Source organism: Condylura cristata, unplaced genomic scaffold (assembly GCF_000260355.1).
Source record: "Condylura cristata isolate star-nosed mole 26May11 unplaced genomic scaffold, ConCri1.0 scaffold00021, whole genome shotgun sequence".
Classification (NCBI taxonomy): domain Eukaryota; kingdom Metazoa; phylum Chordata; class Mammalia; order Eulipotyphla; family Talpidae; genus Condylura; species Condylura cristata.
The window spans coordinates 28,799,757-28,820,945 of record NW_004567122.1 but is presented as its reverse complement, the minus strand read 5'-3'; the positions used below and the strand labels follow the sequence as shown (position 1 = coordinate 28,820,945).

The window sequence follows — 21,189 nt, the reverse complement described above, 5'->3', positions numbered from 1 at the left end:
TTAAAGTCCCTTTTCATTAAAGTTTTATATATGTTTTGTCTTGTTGCGGCAGATGGCAGAACCCACTTAGAGCAGGCAGGTTTTGGGGCTTCAAGGGTGTCCCTCTCCCCCTGTCCTCTAACAGATTTGCTGTCCTATAACAGGTTAGAGAAGCCAGCCAAGTGGCCTCAGACGCCATCTTTGATCTGTCCACATGGTCCAACTGCTATCTTTTGAGTAAAACTGCTACACAATTTCCACAAAACCAAATCTCTTAGCAAGTGACCACAACAAAATTATACACTTACACATAGAAATTTTCACAAGGCCAAGCCAGTTTTTAACAACAAATTTGCATTTGAAAAAAAAACTAGAAACAAAAACCACATATGCGTTTAAGGTAGTCAGTGCCATGGGGAAGCCAACTTTCCCCATAGGGCTGACTAACCACGGATGGCTCTAATCCTACAACATTGGTCGCCAAACCTATTATAGGACAGCAAATCTGTTAGAGGACAGGGAGAGGGACACCCCTGAAGCCCCAAAACCTGCCTGCTCTAAGTGGGTTCTGCCATCTGCCACAAGACAAAACATATAAAACTTTAATGAAAGGGGACTTTAACACAGCGAATATACAATACACAACACAAAGACTATAACTTTAAATCAAACACCTGAAGTTACCCATCCCCTCGTGGGCAAAAGTCAACCCAAAAGGGATTGGCTCAAAGCAAGGCCTGAAAGCACCTTCTGGCCGGGACCCATGGAAAAGGGTCAGACATGGCCAGACAAATCTGGGAGCAAAAGAGCAAAATCAAAATCAATATAAACACTGCCATAGTCACCTCCCTACAGGTATCTCACCCACATCTGCCTTAACCAGTCCAGGGTCAGGAAACAAGCCCGGTTTCTTCATCACATGCTTGCTGCTCCATGTGGCTTCCTTAGGTCTCCTCCTTCTCCATCCAGCTTCCTTCTCCTTCTCTCCTCAGCTTCTCTCCTTTTTCTCTGCTCAGCTCCACCCTTCTTCTGGATGGGACAGGGAACCTGGAACTTCCCTTTTTCCTAGGGACCACCCTGTTACAGAATTACACTGTTGAGGGGAGCAGTGGGTGAAGACAGTAGAGGTCTTCCGCCATGTGGATCACCTCTGGGGCAGTGATGGACCTCCCACTGAAGCTGCTGCGGCTTCCTTCCAGTGCTGTGCCATAATCTGTTGCACCACCAGGAAGGGCCAAGTTACAGTATTTATACAGTCCAAAAACTTTCCAGGGCAAGTATTAGGACTATCATTGAGCAAGTGGCAAAAGCAAGATAAATGGTTATTTTCTGTGATGCAAAGTAATGTAAATTCAGGCTTCCAAGAATTCCCATATGCAATATGCCAGAAAAGTGAATTCACAATAAAAAAAAAAAAAGGAGTCCCTGCATGGGAATAAGCCATCTTAGGCAAGACTACAGAGAAGAACTAAATGCGCAAATCAGATTCACAACAACTGCAGATATACAAATGAACAAAATTTGAGCATTAAAAAATGTTTCTTATGTTAACAGAAATAAAAAGCAAGCATACAAGTTTAGATAATGAAAACACATAAGAATTCTATAAATGTTACTGATCCTGAAGAGTGTTGTTTGTCTGGCTTCTACCAATAAGCAGGGTACAAATTTTGAAAAAGCTAATCAAACAAGGAATGTTGGGGGAGGGAGGGTGATGTCACATAGTAAGGGCAGAATGATAAGGCCCTGAACCACACTCCTTGGGTAGAGATCAGCAGGAATTCTGTGTTTATGGGGTTGATTACCAGAAGTGCAGAAGCAGGATATTGACCAGACTTGTTGGGGGGGGGGAGGGTGTTTACAGTTTGGGTTTCAGGAACTTTAAACACATGGCCTTAGGTTTACTCCCCTACCCCAAGTAGGAGAGAAAATGCACAGATTAGGTTTTCAACACCAGGGTAACAAACAAGGACAGGTTATTAACATAGTAACCAGGACCAGGACGGACCCGGACGGGGACGGGGACCCGGACGGGGACGGGGACGGGGACCCGGACGGGGACGGGGACCCGGACCAGGACCAGGACCCTGTAAGAAAATGAATAGGCAGATTTGAAAAGTATTCAAATAGAACTTCAAGAAAAAGTAAACACCTTTAGATAGTGTAGATAATTGTCTAAACACTGATGTAAAGAGATCTACTATCTGGAAGACAAACTTAAGAAATTGAGGAAAACAAGAAATTGTCATGATATGGGAACCATAAAAGAAATTAGAAGAAACACAACATAGACTGAGGTTATTACTCAACATAAGGAATTTTAGAAGGAAAATCAGAGAAACTAAGGGAGAGGTTAACAATAAGAGAGCACAGCAGAAGAATTTTCAGAGTGGATAAAATTTAATTTTCAGATTTGGGGATACAAATTCTAAGCAGACTAAGTAAAAAGAAATGCATACCATAGTACCCCGTAGTGAAGCTTAAGGACAACAAAGATTTTAGAAACAACCATAAAGTAAGTAAAACTTGACTACAAAGAAAGGGTATAAGATTCATGGCTGACTTCACTGACAGCAACAGAATCCAGAGACAGGGAAATATGTTACTTAAATAAGGACCCCCCCCCTTTTCACCCTGGGGCTATATGCTAATGGAAGAATTCACTAAGACAAAACCACACCAGCCATTTACTCCAGACAAGCTTCCCAGCTCCTACCAAAGAAGTTTCTAATGAAAAAGCTTCAGGAAGAAAGCCCAGAGGAAGCCTTAATATGCAAGGAAAATTCGAATGCAACAAAAATATGGAATTAGCTAAGATTTAAACAAAAAAAACTTAATGAGTAAAGCAATACCATCAATGTCTAACTCATGAAACTAAAAATTACAAAAAGAAAAACACTGAATCATAGCAATATTTAAGTTGGAGAATGTCCCACATTAAAACATTCTAAGATTCTTTTATGTTGTTTCTGAAGGACAATCTCTAAATTAAACATGCACGCTTAAATATCAAAATTTGCTTCTAATAAGAATATGATTTCCAAACAAAGGTGGGGAGGGCTAGCAGGTGGGAAGACTCAATCTATACAAAAGAAGAAAATTGTAAATAGAGGGATTGAAACAGAAAATGAAGAGAACAAACTGCAACAGTAAAAATGAAACCCCATGTCAAAATAATATGTGTGCCGAATACTCTAGTAGGGAGAAAAAGCTATAAGCTATATGACTACAATTACACACAGTCTTTTTTATCCAAAACATAAACAGCCTGAACATTAGTTTTAAAAAGACAGTAGAGAAAGCTATGCAGGATAATAAGGAAACTTGATTGTTTTCCTAATATTCTCACTAGGAAACTGAAGTTCTCATCAGATTATAGCTGTCTGGATCTCTTTTCAGAGATGATTGAATAGTATGACCTTGCTTTTTTAGAGGAAATGTACAAGGGGAAAAAAAAGTAAATCTGTCACTATGTTTATTATTAAAATATTGCAAAACCTACCTATTTAATCATTTGCTGCTCCTTATTTAGAGACCTGTGCAAGGATTCTTTCAAATTTTATTTTGGATAGACTTAACTTCCCATGAAAAAACTGGTCCTACTTCCTTAATTTTAAAGATAAGAAATACAAGACTGTTTCATCCTTTCTCCTTGTTACTGGGAAGTGCAGCACCAAATCCAATCTCAAGCATAGCAATTACAGAAAACAATTGCTTATTTTTCTTTTCTTAGGTCCTGGTTTTCTGTATCTACATTATTTCATCATATACTTTTGTTCAAATTAAGATATGTTAAATCTAATTTTGGGAAGAGAGACTGGGTAAAAAATATGTATCTCTTCTAATAGGAGGGAGTATATTTACTAAAATATCAAACTATCTTTATACAGCTTGGCCACTTAATAATACTAGTTTTCATATATTACCACTCAGATGATACAGTAATCAAATTAATTTGCATTATATCATATGGACCACTTAACAAGTTCCCTGTTTTGAACTAAATGGTGGACTAATCTCTTGGTAAAGCAGCCTACTGGTTTATCAGCTGTCCTGATGAGGAAAGAGGAGGCCCTACCCTCTTCTCTAGAGCAGGGCCAGTGCTGAAGACAAGGTTCCCAATCATTCCAATTTATGTTCCAAGAGAAAGAATCTTGATGCTTTTTGAGAACAAGGGTGACTGACTTTTCACTTGACCATCCTAACATTTGGTTAAATTCAGTCAAAGCAAGTTGTTTGGGGATAAAGTGTTGGAATAGTGAGACCCTTTTTTGCAAGTTTTTGCAAAGACACTTTTGTTTCACACGCAATCCCATACATCTTGAAAAATGTGAGAAGACCAAGTGCAAGATGTTTAGATGATTCTTCTGGAATCCAAGGTCAGCATTCCCCCAAAGAACACTTCACTGTTTTAATGAAAACATTCTACAGCCCTAGAAAATTGAAGCTTCATTTAATTTGTCACTTGCAAGAAAATTCAGCCTATGGTATTAAACAGAGGCACTGAGAAAATACTCAAGAAGTCACATGTAGATCTTCTAAGGTTAGTGTTTAATTCAAATGCTCCTTCAGAGCCTTCTTCAAGGCCACTTTACTGCACCTATCCACATAGCACAGAATAGAAGTTATAATGCACATCATTCAATTTGCAGTTAAAATACACATTTCAAGCCAATAAAGCCAAGCCCTATGAAGTCCTGGATATGGGAAATACTTGGGGGTAGGGTGATAATCCAGCTCAACAGCATGCCCTTTACATTTATTTTCTGGTTCTCATTCCACAAGGCAATGAATGTAGCTGTATCTTATTGTAGTAAGTTCATTATAAGAGGCCGTTTTAATACAAATGTCTGGGGCTAAGGGAAAGGGATGGTAAGTGATATATGGTTTTTATAGGCAAGATTTCATGAATGACATTTTTCCCTATTTCATTCTCATGAAATTGAAAAATAACCCAGAAGAGAGCAAAATTAAAAAGGAGAAACTGACTGCTCTTTAGCTATTAGGCTGCTCACAATCAAAGAAGGAGGGTAAAGAGTGATGCAAGTAAAGGGACAAGTGGATGCTGTACTACTGACAAAGTTATTTTCTGACAGAAAATAAAATGTTTGCCTCAATAAACTTTAAATTGAAGAACAATACCTAGAAATCATTAACTTGATATAGGAGAACAAGTCAATAACAAAAGACATCCTTGTTACCTTAAAGAACAGGCCTGACTTTCTACAAGCGGTGAAAGAGAAGCACACAGTGCTGTACTCTAGAACACAAGGAGACGTGAAGACTAGTGCCCAGCTCACTAAAACTGATTCCTGCTTCCCTACTCACTGGCCTTGGGAATGAACACTCTTGCACACTCTTTCACATAAGAAGCTTCATGGGGAGGTTCCAAATTCAACTGATAACTTGAGATATGAGGCAATCAGAAGTTCCTAACAGACCTTAGAAAATGAGAACAACCTTGTGGCAAATACTGTTATATCCTTTTTTCAAGCAAACATCACCAGTCATGTAAAAAGGATTAAATAGGCAGCTAGTATGAACAAGCACTCTGGTATTATTTGCATACAGAGGGACTGGAGAAATGCTTCTTAAACCTCCAAACAGTATGTGGTTTTTTTTTTAAAGATTTATTTATTTATGCATACAGAACTGGGGTACAGGCCAGAGATGTGGAGGGTGAGAGGCTTCACCAGAGACAGATTGGGGAGCAGAACAGGCAGATCGACGAAGTACACTGCTGAGGGGAGCAGCGGGCGGGTCAGGAGAGGTCTGCCGCGCCATGTGGTCACCTCCGGGGCAGGCAGGAGTCGAACTCATGCGGAAGCCGTCTTAGATTCTCAGTGCTGTGCTTTAACCCGCTGCGCCACCAGGGAGGGCCCAGTATGTGTTTTTTAATGCATGAAATTAATGGAATATCCAAAGAAGGCACTGTAAGGTTTCCATTTCAAAGTGGGTGCTATCCCTACTTCTACACAGAACTGTAAGTACATTTAAGGCAGCATTATGATACCCCAAGTTGAAACATAACCTTTGTACGTTATTTCACTTGGTCCAGGAGTAGGAGGGGGGAGTATTTCTATTAAAGCGATAAATCTTTTTCTCAAAACCAGGTTAACAAGAACCAACACATCGGCTCCAATTTTACTTCAGTCACATATTAAAGAGCAGTTTAAGTAACAACTTTTGCTAAACTTCCACTTCAAATGCTGATGAAATGGGTAACTTTTTACACATATCATTTCAGAACAATTTACATCACAAATATTTTAATATTATATAAAACTACTATATACATTTATTTTTACTGTCTTTCTCTCTCTCTCTCTCTCTCTCTCTCTCAAATGAATACAGGCATGGATTTTTGTTTTATTTCTTATTATTATCACTAGAACCCACAATAGTGACTGGGACATATCATGACCTATAAATACTCATAGTAAGAATCTATTACAGTTTTCCTCTCTCAACTATAAAAATTCGCTATAGATTTTTGAAAAGTTCTACTCAAGCAAAACAGTGTTCAAATAAATGTCACTTAATCTTTAAAAAGATCTCCCAAATTTTCCCATCTCTATATCAAAAAGGTTTAAAAATCTAAATTTCAGAATTTTATCTTAAGTATGTTCAGAAGCCATGAGGAAGACACTTGGTCCTAGAGCAAAGGAATGACAAGATCTGATTAAAAGGGATCATATTGGTAGCCTTGTAAAAATGAGACTAGAAAGGGACACAAGTGTAAGCAAAAGAATCAGTGGGAAGGCTAATGGAGAAGTCCAATAAGAGATGATGGTTTGGTTGAGGGAGATGAGTGTGAAACTAAAGAGTATATGGGGACTAATGGATTTAATTTGGACATAAAGGTAAAAGAAAAATCAAGGATGACTCCTACTAGATTTCTGACTTGAACAACTGGGTGGAGACAGGAGTCCACCTCCCAATCCCTCCCCCCCAAAAGACAAAGGTGTTTATCAGGTTGGTATATGCAATACAAAAGACTAAGGATGATCTATCTGCCATAAATACTATAAAGGAATACTCTGTAAGACCCGCCATGAATAAGCAAGGATAAAACATGTTGCATCCTAACACATACTTGCCTCAAAAAAAGTTTCCATTTTGTGTATTTAAAAATGAAATCAAACTACTATGAACCTACTCTAGATTATTCTTTTTCTTTGTGTTTTCCTTCATTTTCCAAATTTCTCAAAAGAATGCATAGTTCTTTTGTACGTTCCTTACATCTCCCTCACCCCCCAGCACTTTGCTGGTAAAAACAAATTACTGGACAGAACATTAACAGAACCTACTCCAGATGTTGACAGGCTGCTGGACTCCACAAAGAAGCTGCTCAAATATAACCTATGCTTCCTATAGTGAACCATAGTTTTTTGGTTGTTTTTTTTTTTAAAGATTTATTTATTTATGGATACAGAACTGGGTACAGGTCAGAGGTTCAGGGATGGTGAGAGGATTCACCACACACAGAGTGGGAAGCAGAACAGACAGATAGATGAAGTACACTGCAGAGGGGAGCAGCGGGTGGGTCAGGAGGGGACTGCCGCACCATGTGGATCTCCTTCCGGGCAGGCGGAGATCGAACTCATGTGGAAGTGGCTTTAGCTTCTTAGTGCAGTGCTTTAACCCGCTGTGCCACCCAGGAGGGCCCATGAACCAGTTTTAATTGAGTGATCATGGAAGATAATGAAAAGGACACAAGAGATGGAGTGTACAGGTGTCTTATCTAAAACTCAAAACCACAATAAAGAAAATTATAGTTGGCTGAAAGGCCAACTATAAGCACAAAATTATTCAAGCAAAAATAATTTCCAGCAACAAATTGAAAGGATCTACCCTATGCCTTCTCTGAGACATTTTTTAAACATCGAATTGGGTAGAAGGAGACGAGATATACTTACTAAAAATAAAAAAGGATACAAATTTGAGTGGGCAGTAATATTAAGAGCAACAACAGCAATGATGTTGACAGCAAAGAATATTAGACTGAATCTAAGAAGTTTATACAGAATGAGTGCCAAAACAGCTGAGAGAACAAACATGTACCACAGGCAACAGAGAAGATGGGACTGAGCAGCTGCACTCCAGAAGGAAAACCCTGGGGCAGGCTGGCTGGCTGCACACACGTGCTGAGGCAAAGGCATTCTGGAGCACACTGGTCAAAGTCTCCTTCTAGAATAATGAAATCTCTGCTGCTCTATCTCTGTCTACCCAACCAACGAGTACTGTGAGTATTCAATGAGGTGTGGCACGTGAATGGCAAGCATTCAGTGAAGGGGCAGGATGATGATAGCCTACCTACTATGAAAGGCCTGAAGAGATAAATCATCCAAACCAGTGCTGACCAACAGAATTATAATGTGAGTCATGGAATTTTTAAAGAGTTACATTTAAAAAAGTAAAATTAGCAACAAAATATATTTTACATAATCCCACGAGATTACATTTTAATATGTAATCAGAATTAAAAAGTTAATATTTTATTTTTCATACCACAGCTTCAAAATCAAGGGCACATGTTACACTTACAGCTCCTCTCAATTCACATATGGGTAGGAGCAAGAGGACCGGCAGGGGTAGTTCCAGAAAAGAGACTGTAGTTCTCCTTTCATAAGGGGAAAAGTGTGCTGCTCTCGAGGGAGGGACTTTTCCTCTACAAAAGGAATTCAAGATAGGAAAAACACAGAAGGGGATTTGTACACCAGAGTGAGGATATATGATTCTATGAAAAAGAACCACTCACTATGGTGAAGAGATGGACTCAACTCCCCATCCCAGAGAGAACGAAAATCTGGCTTTTAAAGTAGAGAATCACCAGGAAAAAGACAAATTCAAGGAGTACAAGGTAAAAGATGAGGTGAGTTACTGGCTAAATGGTCAGAAATAGGACTTTAAAAAAATTTTTGACATCTTTTCTCTTTGACATTTTATTTCACAACATTCTTCATTTTTGTACAATGTATTGTGTTCTCCTCTCGGGGGTAGTCCCCATGAAATTCCCACCACCATTTCATCTCTGTCTCATCACCACAGCCCCTTGTGCTCATCCCCCGCCCCCAACCTGTTTTGATTCTTCTCCCTCCTACTCCCCATCAGGATGTTTCTCCTTTATAGTTGCCTGCTGGTTTTGGTATTTATTATAATTACATCCCCCAATCCCTTATTTGTTTCATCTACATTACTCCTACAAGTGAAACCATCCAATATTTTTCTTTTTTCTGGCTTAGGAATTAGGGCCCTCGCTGGTGGAGCAGGGTGTTAAGCACAGAACTCAGAAGCTACCTGCAGTCACTGCAGCACAAGTTAGATCCCTGGCCAGGGAGCTGACCCACATGGCATGGCAGACCTCTCCTGACCCACCCTCTAATCACCTCAGCAGTGTATTTCAGTACATCTGTCTGTTCTGCTCCCCACTCTGTCTCTGGTGAATCCTCTCACCCCTACACCTCTGGCATGTTACCCCAGTTCTCATATGCATAAAAAAATAAATCTTTATAAAAAAAGAAATAGGACCTTACATAAAGTTGCAGGAAACCAATCTGCGCTCTTACCTCTGCCATGTGATGTTTATGACTGTGTAACAAGCTACCTGAAAACTACATATTCCACATAACTTCAAGGTGTGGTGATATATAATAAAGAATGTCTGGTCTTTGTCCTGAATTCCATGAGGGAATTTAAGTCCTTGAGATTTCAATAGTGATAGTCTCCAATTACAATGCTGGCCCTAACATTTGATGCCAGTGAAGTTGTTCCTGATGGGATCTTAAACATGTTATGCCAATAAGTTAAGTTTGAGGATGTGGGCAGACCATCATGTTAACCATGTTAGCAGACTGGAGTGCCCAAGGTCTAGGGAAGGGAGACTCAAAATTGAGTTCAATTAGATCATTAAATCTAATTTTGTCATGTGTATATGACAAAACTTCAGTAAAAAAGCTGCACACTGGACTTAGTCAACCTTCCCAGGTAAGGAACCACCAGTGTGCGGGAAGGATGATATACCCTGACTCCATGAGGAGAGTAAAGAAACAGTATTTGTGATCTTTCCTAAATGCCACTACACCTGGCTGATCCTAACTGGTACCCACTGCCATAAAATATAACCCTAAGTATAGTGTTCTCCTGAGTTCTACAAATGGTTCTAGAAAGTTGCTGAATCTGACGGAGGTAATGGCAACCCCAATTTGTAGAAGTTGATCAGCAATGCAGGTGCCATAGGGGATGCACATTTGCACTTGGTGTATACAGTGAAGACAGTATTCTGAGGGTGGTAGTGAGAAACACTGAATTAAAAAACCAGTTAGTTGGTCAGAAGTGCCAGTGGGTTGGGAAATCCTCTAACTTGCAGCTGGCATCTAGATGAACATAATTTTGTTGGGGATCAAGTAGGTCCTTCACCTGTAGGGTTCATGCAAACTCGAGGTGATTAGTGGCAGAAGTGCATTGCAGAATTTTAGGAGGAACAGTCCTCCTAAAAATATATAGTAAAATTCTCAAAGAATCTGAGCATCTTTCCTACCAGAGGCCTATGACCACCAGTCCTACACAATTCTCATATGGCACTCTTATTTTCCCTAAATCCTCAGGAGATAAAGGCTTTAGAGTTCCTAAAACCAGAGCTGGTCTGCAGACATTTATTCCACTTAGAGAGAACTACTAAAAACAAAGGAAGAATTCATGAAATTAACTACAACATTCAAAATGAATTATTTTACCTTTGCTTAAAACAAATCTTCCACTTGCTGAGTATTTCATTATAATACAAAAGTGGGGAGGAGAAACCTTGTCATTGAAGAATAAAGTTATGCCAGCCTGAGTCTGGAATTTTAGGCTTCAACACTTGAAAACTCATTTCCTTTTCATGCACATATGCAATTATATATCCTACTATCTCTATTACCACAAATGAAATTTAACTGTAAGCAGAATGGCACTACAAAACCTTTGGTTATACCTTAAACAATGAAAATCCATATGTCATTTCATACATATACATACAAAAGGGGTGATGGGTACAGAGGACAAGGAGAAGTGAGAAAAGGGGAGAAAGGAGCTGCAAGAGCAAACACTGAACTGCTTTACATTCTAAGAGTCCTTAGCTAGTGATGTTTAAAATGAAATAAAAAGAGTAAGTATAGAAAAGCTCCTCGAGCAAGAGCTCCAAAGCTACCGGCTCCACCTAACCTCACTGCGTACCAGGCCCTCTTCCCCCGTGAACACAGTAAATTCCGGGGACACCAGATCTCCTTGCTGGAGGAGCCAAGTAGGGTTACTTTAAGCAAGTTAATCTCCCACCATCAGTTTCTTTCCCTAGAAATGTTGCTGTGAAAAGTACATTATATTTGCATATACCTAATATATAGTAGATACTTAGCGAGTATCAGCTCTTTGGCTGGAGAGAGACTGCAGGGCCTATTTTGAAGATAATATTTTTACAACTGGATTATACCTTGTTTTATGACTAACCTAACAAGATCATGTTTCATCGAGATGAAAAGTGAAATTTTAATTTTAATTTCAAAGACCATAATCATTAACTTTTTTGAATAACACACTAGCCTACGGATTCTGCACACAATTATTCCAGGCCAGAATAACATTTAATGTTCAAAGAAAATGAAATATAAAGTTAGCAATGCACTTACTGATGTCTTCCTTAAGAGTATTTTATTATGTTAATCTGGTCTAGTATTACTATCAATTTAAATGTACAAGATATACATTTCATTTAAAAGGCCCATTTTCTATTTTTATACAATGATCAACTTACTACATGATCTATGGAGTATCTTTTCCAAATATTAGCTATTTTTGCATTAAGACTACAAAATTTAATACCATGGATATGTGTTTGATTGTTTCTTAAATTTTTGGACGTGATAGTTAAATAATAAAACAAGAGTTTTGGGCTGTGTCGGAAGCAAAGGAGTAAGCACCTGATCTATCTTTTAGACTTCAAAGCAATCCCAAACTAGGTACCAACTATTCTCATTTTTACAAACAAGAACAGAATTCAGAAATGTTAAGAAGCTCTCTACCACACCAAGTCCAGGAAGTGTCACTCCTGAGCAGCTGCTTCTTAGATACTTCTCTCTTGTCTTCTGAGGTTAGGTTTGTCATGGTGGATTTTTATTTGTATGAATATGAAGAGGTTAAGTTTCTCAGATAGCAATTGTCTATATTTAATCACATACATAAGTAATGAAACTGACCAACATAATCAGCTGTATCACTAGATAAGCTATCAATAATAGCTTTCACCTTAACCATGTACCCCCAAGATTTTCAACAAATAAAGTGATTAAAAGTCACCATATTTCATCAAGTTACTTCAGTAAATTAAACTGCCCATACACTTACCTCAATCAATTTGTTAGCATGTTCACGGAAAACCTGGGCATACTCCTTAACTTCTTTCTCATTTCCATTCTTTGCAGCTTCAATCAATACTAAAAGTGGAACGTTGGTTTCCAGGAATGAATCTGAAACGTGGTCCATGACAGCTTTGCGGAGCTAGTAATTAAATTATAAAAATTTGATTTTATTTCTACCAAGAAACTATAATGCTTTTTTTCCTCTTTTACTTTTAAAGCAAATGGAAGCTCATGATAGCCAAGCTGCACTTAAAGGAGAGATCCTCGTCTAAGTCAAGCAGTTATAGAATCTGCAGCATATGAAAAATGATGGTGCAGATAATGGTTTACACTATGGTCACAGCATTTCAACAAAAGAATCTTAGTTTAAAAGATAATACCTTTTCTTTTCCCTGGGAATTATAACACTAAGGCTTTTATCTTAGTGGATTAACACAAAACTCAACAGAAAGTAGCTCAAGGCCTTAGAAAACATGTAATTAGTATAACTGGCTAAATAAATAAGAACGGAGTGGGGGGAAAGTATTTTTTCATTTATCTGAACAGTGTTTCCATAAACACTGGCAACCTTAAACTGAAAGGTTATCCTCATACGCATGTTTGATACTACATCAAAAAGAAAAATCAATATAGTTCTCTATTTTGCTTTAATCACACACAAACAATAAACTGTCTCTTCACCAATACTGGAAATTATTTTGTTTTATTATTATAGCTTCATTTTAAATCTTAAAAATTGCTTTATAAATTTAACCCTATGTTTTTAAAAGATTAATGCTCATTAAAACTCATTGCAAATATAAAGGGGATTTTTTAACATTGAAAGAGGTTCTTCTATATTTACTGACTTGGAAAACTGAGCATCCCAAATGCCTTTACACCCACAATGTTTGTACTGGAAATACAGTCCCACGAAAGACCAAAAGGAATTTAGAGTGTATAATCAGAATAAAGCAAGTCAAATAAAGAACTGTAATTTGTGTCTTTACTGCATGTATGCTAATTTCAACAATTCCTTCAGGTTATTTTCACAGATCCGCAAGTCATTTCAAGTTATTTTCTTACCTGTTCATCCTTTTCACACTAGAGCTAATTTATTCAGTTCACTCCAGTGAGACTGTATTATCTCATGTCCCCATGAGATTCTTAGTGCCCATATAAAGCTTATTAATAAAAATCACTTTCCTGTGAAAATTAATCATTTATCTCAGTAAAACTTAGTGAGAACTTGGGAAAGCAACCAGCACTTTCCAGCTTACCTGTCTACGCAAGTCCCTGGTCTTCTTGGTCATTTTATCTATTGCAGAATTGAGAGCATCACTTCTTTCTTTACGTCCAGCCTGAAAAACAAAAATATTTTAGTAGTGCACAATGAAAATCAACAATAGCTGACAGCTATTTATGTTCAAAGCATTGGGGAAAAGTCAATTTTTTAAATCTCAAGCTTGGAAAATTAACATCAAAGAAAGGGGGCAATGTAACTTTTGCCAAACTAAATAAGGAAAGCCAACATACGAGGTTTTTGCTTAACACTTCATTTTAAAATTTAGTTCTATTTTAACTTAAGTCAAGACACAGCAACTCAATTAATGAAAGAGCTTTCCCTGAACCACAAGCAAGAGCAGGTTACACCTGATTTTGATGAACTCTGAGATTTTAAGAAAGCCAAAATATTACATATGGTACCCAGCAGTAAAACAACGTGACACAATGAATTTTAAAAATTAACATGTACCATGATGGGTCATTAATGTTTATTGTGAAGATCAAATTAAGAGTACTTTCTAAGATTACTTCAGCTACATATCTTTTAATACTACGCTAAGCTGGATGCAATTATATTGCACACACACACAAAAAAGATACATTAGCCACTGTAAGAGAGGTATGTAAATCTGCATTTGATCTTCAGAGGTCAGGAAATTGAGTTGAGATCTGCCCCAGGGAATATTGTAAATAATCAAAACAGAGGGTAGTTAAAAGAGGCAGAGATAGTTATCCCAGGTAGAGCTAGCCATAGCAAAACATCAGTTAAGTTAAACTATGAAGTAAATTGAAAGTTTTTCCTTACAAAATGCCCGCTGTCAAAAGCGGCACTGTCTGTAACATATTAATTAATCATCAAAGACACAGAAATGGACAGTCAGATTTAATCCAATGTTCTACCTTTGGGTGATCAAGACTTTTCTGTATGGACATGACATCACTACATAAACCAGCACAGCAGATGAATGGTTGGAAATGGGGTGATATGCTTATATTTTTCTGAGTACATTTTATGTACATTTGTTCCACACTTTACCTCTAATCCCCTATCTATTAAAGGAAGCTAATGACACTTGTCCCTTTACTATCTCTGTGAACTGTTAGAGTGGGAAAAAAAGGAACATTGAGGGATACAGGTTATTCAGCATAGGACAGAAAGGAGAGAAGAGGGAACTTATGAATATTAAGAATTGACATGTAAGTGATAAATGGATATGGTCACTTGTCAAGTCCAGTGAGGGTCACATCCCTTATCCTTTCTCCCCAGCACTCTGTACTGCCAATTAAATTAAATAGCCCACTAACTTTAAGGGTAAAAAAAAAAATCCTCAAGAAAAATCAGTCTCATACCTAATACAAGTCTGAGAATTTCCACCTACAGAAGTAAACTGTGATTCACTCATGGACACTGGTCAGAAAACAACCTAACAGGCCTAACTAGTTACTTTCAATCTCTGAATATCAAAATACTAGAATCTAAAGCACAGATAGCTAAAAATTGAATTAAAAATTATCAAACTGGCCCTCCCTGGTGGCGCAGCGGGTTAAAGCACTGTACAAGGAAGCTTGAGCCACTTCCGCATGAGTTCGGTTCCCGCCTGCCCCCGGAGGAGACCACATGGCGTGGCAGACCTCTCCTGACCCGCCCGCTGCTCCCCTCAGCAGTGTACTTCGTCGATCTGCCTGTTCTGCACCCCACTCTGTCTCTGGCGAATCCTCTCACCCTCCGCATTTCTGGCCTGTACCCCAGTTCTGTATGAATAAATAAATCTTTAAAAATAAATAAAAATAAAAATTATCAAACTAATTTAAAAAAAATTATCAAAGTAACAACCTCAGAATTTAGACTTGAATCAAGAAAATCTAATTCCTTAGACACTTAAGTACTCCATGAAAATTTCTATAGATAATCCCAGTAAAGATTATTATTATTCTCAGCCACATTTTTGTTCTAATAGATCCTTTGTTCCAAAAAGCATCTGGATTCTGAAATCCAATCACCTCATAAGGGTTCAATTCCCAGTAACTCTGAATGCCTGGTTATTTCCTCTGTTTGGATAGAAAGTTATTACCTTGAAAATTATATAAAAGCAAATCCCCGAACTTGACTTTTGAGGTAATTATAGTCATACAGCAAAATTCACTTTAGGATGCAACCCACACCATGAATCTCTTAATTCTGTCTTTGCCAAACTACCTTAAAAATCAATTTTTCTCATTTTACGGGGGTGGAGTGGGGAATGGGATCAAAAACAGTGGGTAAGGAAATGCACTGGACTATGGTGGTGGCACAGGGGTGATATGGTGATGGGAAGCCCACAGGGATTACAACTGAGATGGGAAAATGCACAAAATGATGTAAAAATAAACTACTATATTATGTAAAAAAATCAATTTGTCTCTTGTTATTTTAGGAAATATAACTTCATACCTCATTAATTAGGAGGGGGCAGTTACTCAACCCTTCAGGTTATACTAAACTACCTTTTTTTTTTTTAAGGTTTATTTATTTATGCATACAGAACTGGGGTACAAGCCAGAGGTGCAGCGGCAATGAGAGGATTCACCAGAGACAGAGTGGGGAGCACAACAGGCAGAACAGTCGAAGTACACTGCTGAGGGGAGCAGTGGGAGGGTCAGGAGAGGTCTGCCACGCCATGTGGTCACCTCTAGGGCAGGTGGGAATTGAACTCATGCTGAAGTGGCTTTAGCTTCTTAGTGCTGTGCTTTAACCTGCTGCGCCAGGGAGGGCCTAAACTACCTTTTAAATCAAAGCATCTTTAAAAAACAACAACAGTCCTGATAACAAGTTTAGGGTTCCAATTATTTACAATGTAAGAGGAATTAGTACACAAACACAAACTTACAACTGTAATAATGACTTGATAAAAGCAAAAAAGTTTGCTGATAGTGAAACAAGATTTTATTTCTCTTTGACATTAAAGCTGTTATGATTTAATTTGTAGATTTCCTGGGTCAAAGGAAAGCTGCTCAATGAATATTTAAAATAAGTGACTTTCAGCTACTACCTAATTGATAGATTTTACTCCTCCCAGCAGAGAGACTACATTGGTTCACTCAATTTGGTATTGATGTCCCTGCTAAGCAGTGACAAGAGGTCTTCCCTAAGAAGCAGATACAGCTTGTTTGAGGTTTCAACCTAAAGCTTCTCATACCAAGTAAATATCAGCATAGCTGAGGGCACTCAAAGGTTATTAGAAGGGATGACCTCCAGCAGCACATTTCTGGCTCAGATAGTGAAAGGGCTTTCAAAATCCATCTTCAACAGAAGCCATTCCTCCTTTCTCCTGCATGAAAAGACTTGACTTTACTTAGAAACATTCTTTACTGAGGATCCACTGGATGAGCAGGACTACCTGTAACCCTTCTCAGTGGGTTGTTTTGTTTTTTTTTTTTAAGATTTTATTTATTTATTCACATAGAGCTGGGGTACAGGCCAGAGATGCGGACGGTGAGAGGATTCACCAGAGAAAGAGCCGGGAGCAGAACAGGCAGATAGATGAAGTACACTGCTGAGGGGATGAGGGGAGCAGTGGGTGCGTCAGGAGAGGTCTGCCGCGCCATGTGGTCACTTCCGGGGCAAGCGGGAATCGAACTCATGCGGAAATGACTTTAGCTTCTTAGTGCAGCGCTTTAACCCGCTAAGCCACCAGGGAGGGCCCTTGTTGTTGTTGTTTTTAATGCATACAGAACTGGGGTACAGGCCAGAGGTGTAGGAGCAATGAGAGGATTCACCAGACAGAGTTGGGAGCAGGTCAAGGAAATATACTGCTGAGGGGAGCAGCAGGCAAAACAGAAGAGGTCTGTTGTGCCATGTGGGTCACCTCCCTGTTGTGCCATGTGGGTCACCTCCGGGGCGGGGATGGAATTCATGCTGCAGTGGCTGTGGCTTCTGTGCTTTAACCAGTTGCACCACCAGGGAGGGCCAGACTCACAGGGTTTATAATCTGAGAGAAAGTGATTCAGAGCAACATCTAATTCAACATACTTTGTATCCTGCTGAATCTGATAGTTCTCAATTACACAACAGTGTGTCAGAATAGTTAGTGTAAGTTTTAAAGGAGGTTATATTTAGGTTAGGGGTTGGATTTTTAAAATATTATTAAAAACTAGAATTTCCTAAAGGATTTTACCCATTTTTGTTGGTAACATTTTCTTTTCCTTCCAAAGAACTGGTTCCTGCCATAGGAAGAGTCAGCATTCTCCCATAACAAAATCACAATCTACCCTAATCCCTCAAATCTCATACCTTTGCCACATATGGCAGCAGGTCTCAATGCTGTGGCTGATGCTTATGTCTACAATTCCTTACCTACACCCTACTGCCTCTCAACTCCCTTATACTCCACTCCAATCCTTCCTAGCTAGGAAGGGATGAAGTACACAACAGACAGGGATGAAATACCTCCTTGACATTGCTGGTGATATCTCAAGGTACATTTTACACCCCAGAAATAATATGACAGATGTCCCCAGAAGAGCCTACAAAAGACTATTCAACCTAAAAAGAGCACAAAATAAACATCCTTCCACAATGCTTCCAACAAAAACAATGAAAAACAATCCCTAAGTTGAAGGATCTATAATAATAGTCTCTTCAGGGCCAAAGACATTCTTTTCTTCTTATTCTTCACACTCCTGCTGGAGTCCACCATTCTAGTTACCTCGGTGATTACAGTCAACTCTGCCACCTTCGAAAGGTCTGTCCACACACATTTTAATTCTTCAGCCATTTCATGATCTTACCTACCTGAACACCCTCTGCTTCCTCCCCCCCCCAAACCCCCTCTTCTAACTCCTACCCATTCTTTAGATGAGATGCCCTGACTCTTTAGACTCTTCCTGTTAAAATCAAGTTAGATATACCTCCAGAGTGTTTTCACAGCACCTGTTCCTCTCCTAACAGTCACCCTCAAATCATTACCAGCTGATCTATCTTACAGTGGAATAGATGGAATGAGACATGTTTAAATGGCATAGGACATAGTGTGTGGGAAATTATTAGTCTCCTGCTTTCTTGTTACTAATGAAAACATAATACTTTTCAAATAACCTCAAATACTGCTTTTCACTCTTCATTTTAATCTATAGCATGTCTGAATAGAGTAAAAGGGTAGGGTAAGAGCTAAAATTTTAGCCCTAAGTTATTTAAGGACTACGTAAAGGAAAACGGGTGTGATACATTTAACAGGAAGGTCTAATCAAACATAAAGCTGCTCAAATCATAAGAAAATTAAACAAAATTTTTAAACTAAGAATTATAGCATTCTACAAGACCCAAATCAAAGAAGGCATCTAACATGTCTTCTACCACACAAAATGAGAGAGAAAGAATTGGGGATGCATCTTCACTTCCAGGTACTGAAAGGGTAAACTGCTGCTGTCCTCCACAGTTGAGGCCTTCAAGTAAAGAACAGCATTAAGAACGTTAAGAAGGTAGTGTTTTCTGAGGTGTTTTTGGTAGGCATCAAAAATGGAATGGAGGACCCTTAAACTATTAAAAATGGAGCTACTGAATGAACCAGCAATTCCTCTCCTAGGGGTCTATCCAAAAGACACAAAATCATTCATTTGAAAGGAAACCTGCACTCCTCTGTTATCTATAGCCCTATTTATAATAGCTAAGATATGGAAACAACTTAAATGCCCCCAACAGATGACTGGATCAAGAAGATGTGGTATATAGACATAAGGGAATACTATTGAGCAATCAAAAAAAAAGAAACTCATGTCACTTTCAATAAAATGGAGCTAGAAGAGATTCTGTTCAGAGGAATAAGTTAGAAGGAAAAAATAGCAGATGATGTCACTTATGGAACTAATATAGGGGAACCTAACAAGGGATCAGGAACAAAAGAGACAAAACTAGCAGGTAAACTATAAATTGGAGACATTCAGCTGGGGAGAGGGAGCAAAACAAGGGCAGGAAGAGCACAGAAAGTGAGGTGATAGTTCACAGGTGACTTAATGGTGGGGACTACACCTGACAGGAGAACAAAGAACAATGTAAAAAAAATGGAGAGCTCTAATACTAAAGAGATTTTTTTAAAAAGTTTGAAACACAACAGATACCAGCAGGTATTAAAGAGTTAACCCATGTCTTCACAAATAGGACTAAAAGGTTGCTATGTACTGTGAGCAACACATAATCATGTAATACACATTTAGTGAAAATCTAGTAGGTACTTTGACCCCAGTTGTTCTACTTGGCCCATTAATGGGGTGATGAGCTCTGTATAAGCTGAATCTATGACAATAGCCATAGGGTCTCTTAGGCAAAGGAAAACTAAGTTACTCAATATTAGAATATAATGGTTATACATACCTTTCAAAGGATACCCTCCTTAAGCTTCAAAAGAACACAAGTTTCTAGTCTGTTATTTATTTTGTCCTAAAAACTAAAAAACTAAGTCAGAAACTCTAACATTACAGACACATCACTCCGCATTCCTTCTCTTTCTCCTCATAGAAAAGAGAGGCTTAGAATTGATCTTTGCTTGCCTGTTTGAGTATTTTCTCACATGACAGCTAGACTTACTCACGACCTTCACTTTTTTTGTGGCTCAATGCTGCATTACACACAAAATTACCCAGGCATCTGTCTAAATATTCCATCAGTTCTAATAAGCTTAGGTGTTCTCAGCCCTGGTCAGAGATACACATGTCATTTGAGGTATTCTGCCATGACAAACATTTCAGCATTGCATAACTAGGCCAAACTCATCACTAATCTGGCACAGAACTATCAGTAAGGGAGCCACAATTAATTTATGGCACTTTTCTGTGAAATCCTGGAAGTCAAAAAAAAAATCAGAATGAGCAAGTAAACACTCCTTTTTCTTTGAGGGCTAGTGGGAAGGAATAGATGACAAAATCTATAATGGAGAAAAGTCAGAAAAGGCAGAAAGTAAAAGACTCAACTGTGGAGTTATTTCAGAAGGACTCTGAAATTCTCAACTAATAAAACTCAGCTAAGATTTGTAATAAACTAGGGAACCCTAGAGTTTTCATATTGATTAGAAGGGGAAAAAAAATTTTAAAAGAGCTCTGCTCCTTTTTGCATTGCTAAAGATAATGGATTAACAAGGAATCTTTGTTTACTGAGGAGTCTAATATCTCATTAACAAATGGTTGGATTTTTAGCATAATATGGTAAGTATGTGTTATATTAAGATAGATTTTCAACAGTTTTCCAATTAATTATCTACAACAAACACTATAAACCTTTAAAAAGACAATGAAAGAAATTATTTGTAAAATATTTAGCAAACTAATTTCTTAAATAAGCAAAATGCCCTACAAATCTTTAAGAAAATGATCAATTTAGGAAATGGAAATGCACAAGTGGAATATATACTCTACAAAAAAGGACAATACAAAAAAGGATTGATGCTCAATCTCAACTCATACTTGAAGAAAAACCTGCAAACATTGCTTTTCACCCATCTGATTCACAGATAGAAATTGCTAGCTTCCAAAATGCTGTTAATAACAAGCTGGGCATGGATAAGTGTTTTCAATTTTTTGG

At 38.3% G+C, this 21,189-nt stretch overlaps 1 protein-coding gene across 4 annotated transcripts in view; it reads right to left on the bottom strand.

Annotated features, from left to right (window-relative positions):
• CTNNA1 (catenin (cadherin-associated protein), alpha 1, 102kDa) overlaps positions 1-21,189 on the bottom strand; it is a 305,980-nt gene that overhangs the window by 34,920 nt on the left and 249,871 nt on the right. For all 4 annotated transcript variants that reach the window (XM_004686781.2, XM_012727837.1, XM_012727839.1 and 1 more), the window contains 2 exons: positions 13,634-13,714; positions 12,361-12,513 (listed from right to left, as the gene is read on the bottom strand). In XM_004686781.2, the coding sequence (XP_004686838.2) occupies positions 12,361-12,513; positions 13,634-13,714 (234 nt within the window). The remainder of the gene's footprint in view (positions 1-12,360; positions 12,514-13,633; positions 13,715-21,189) is intronic.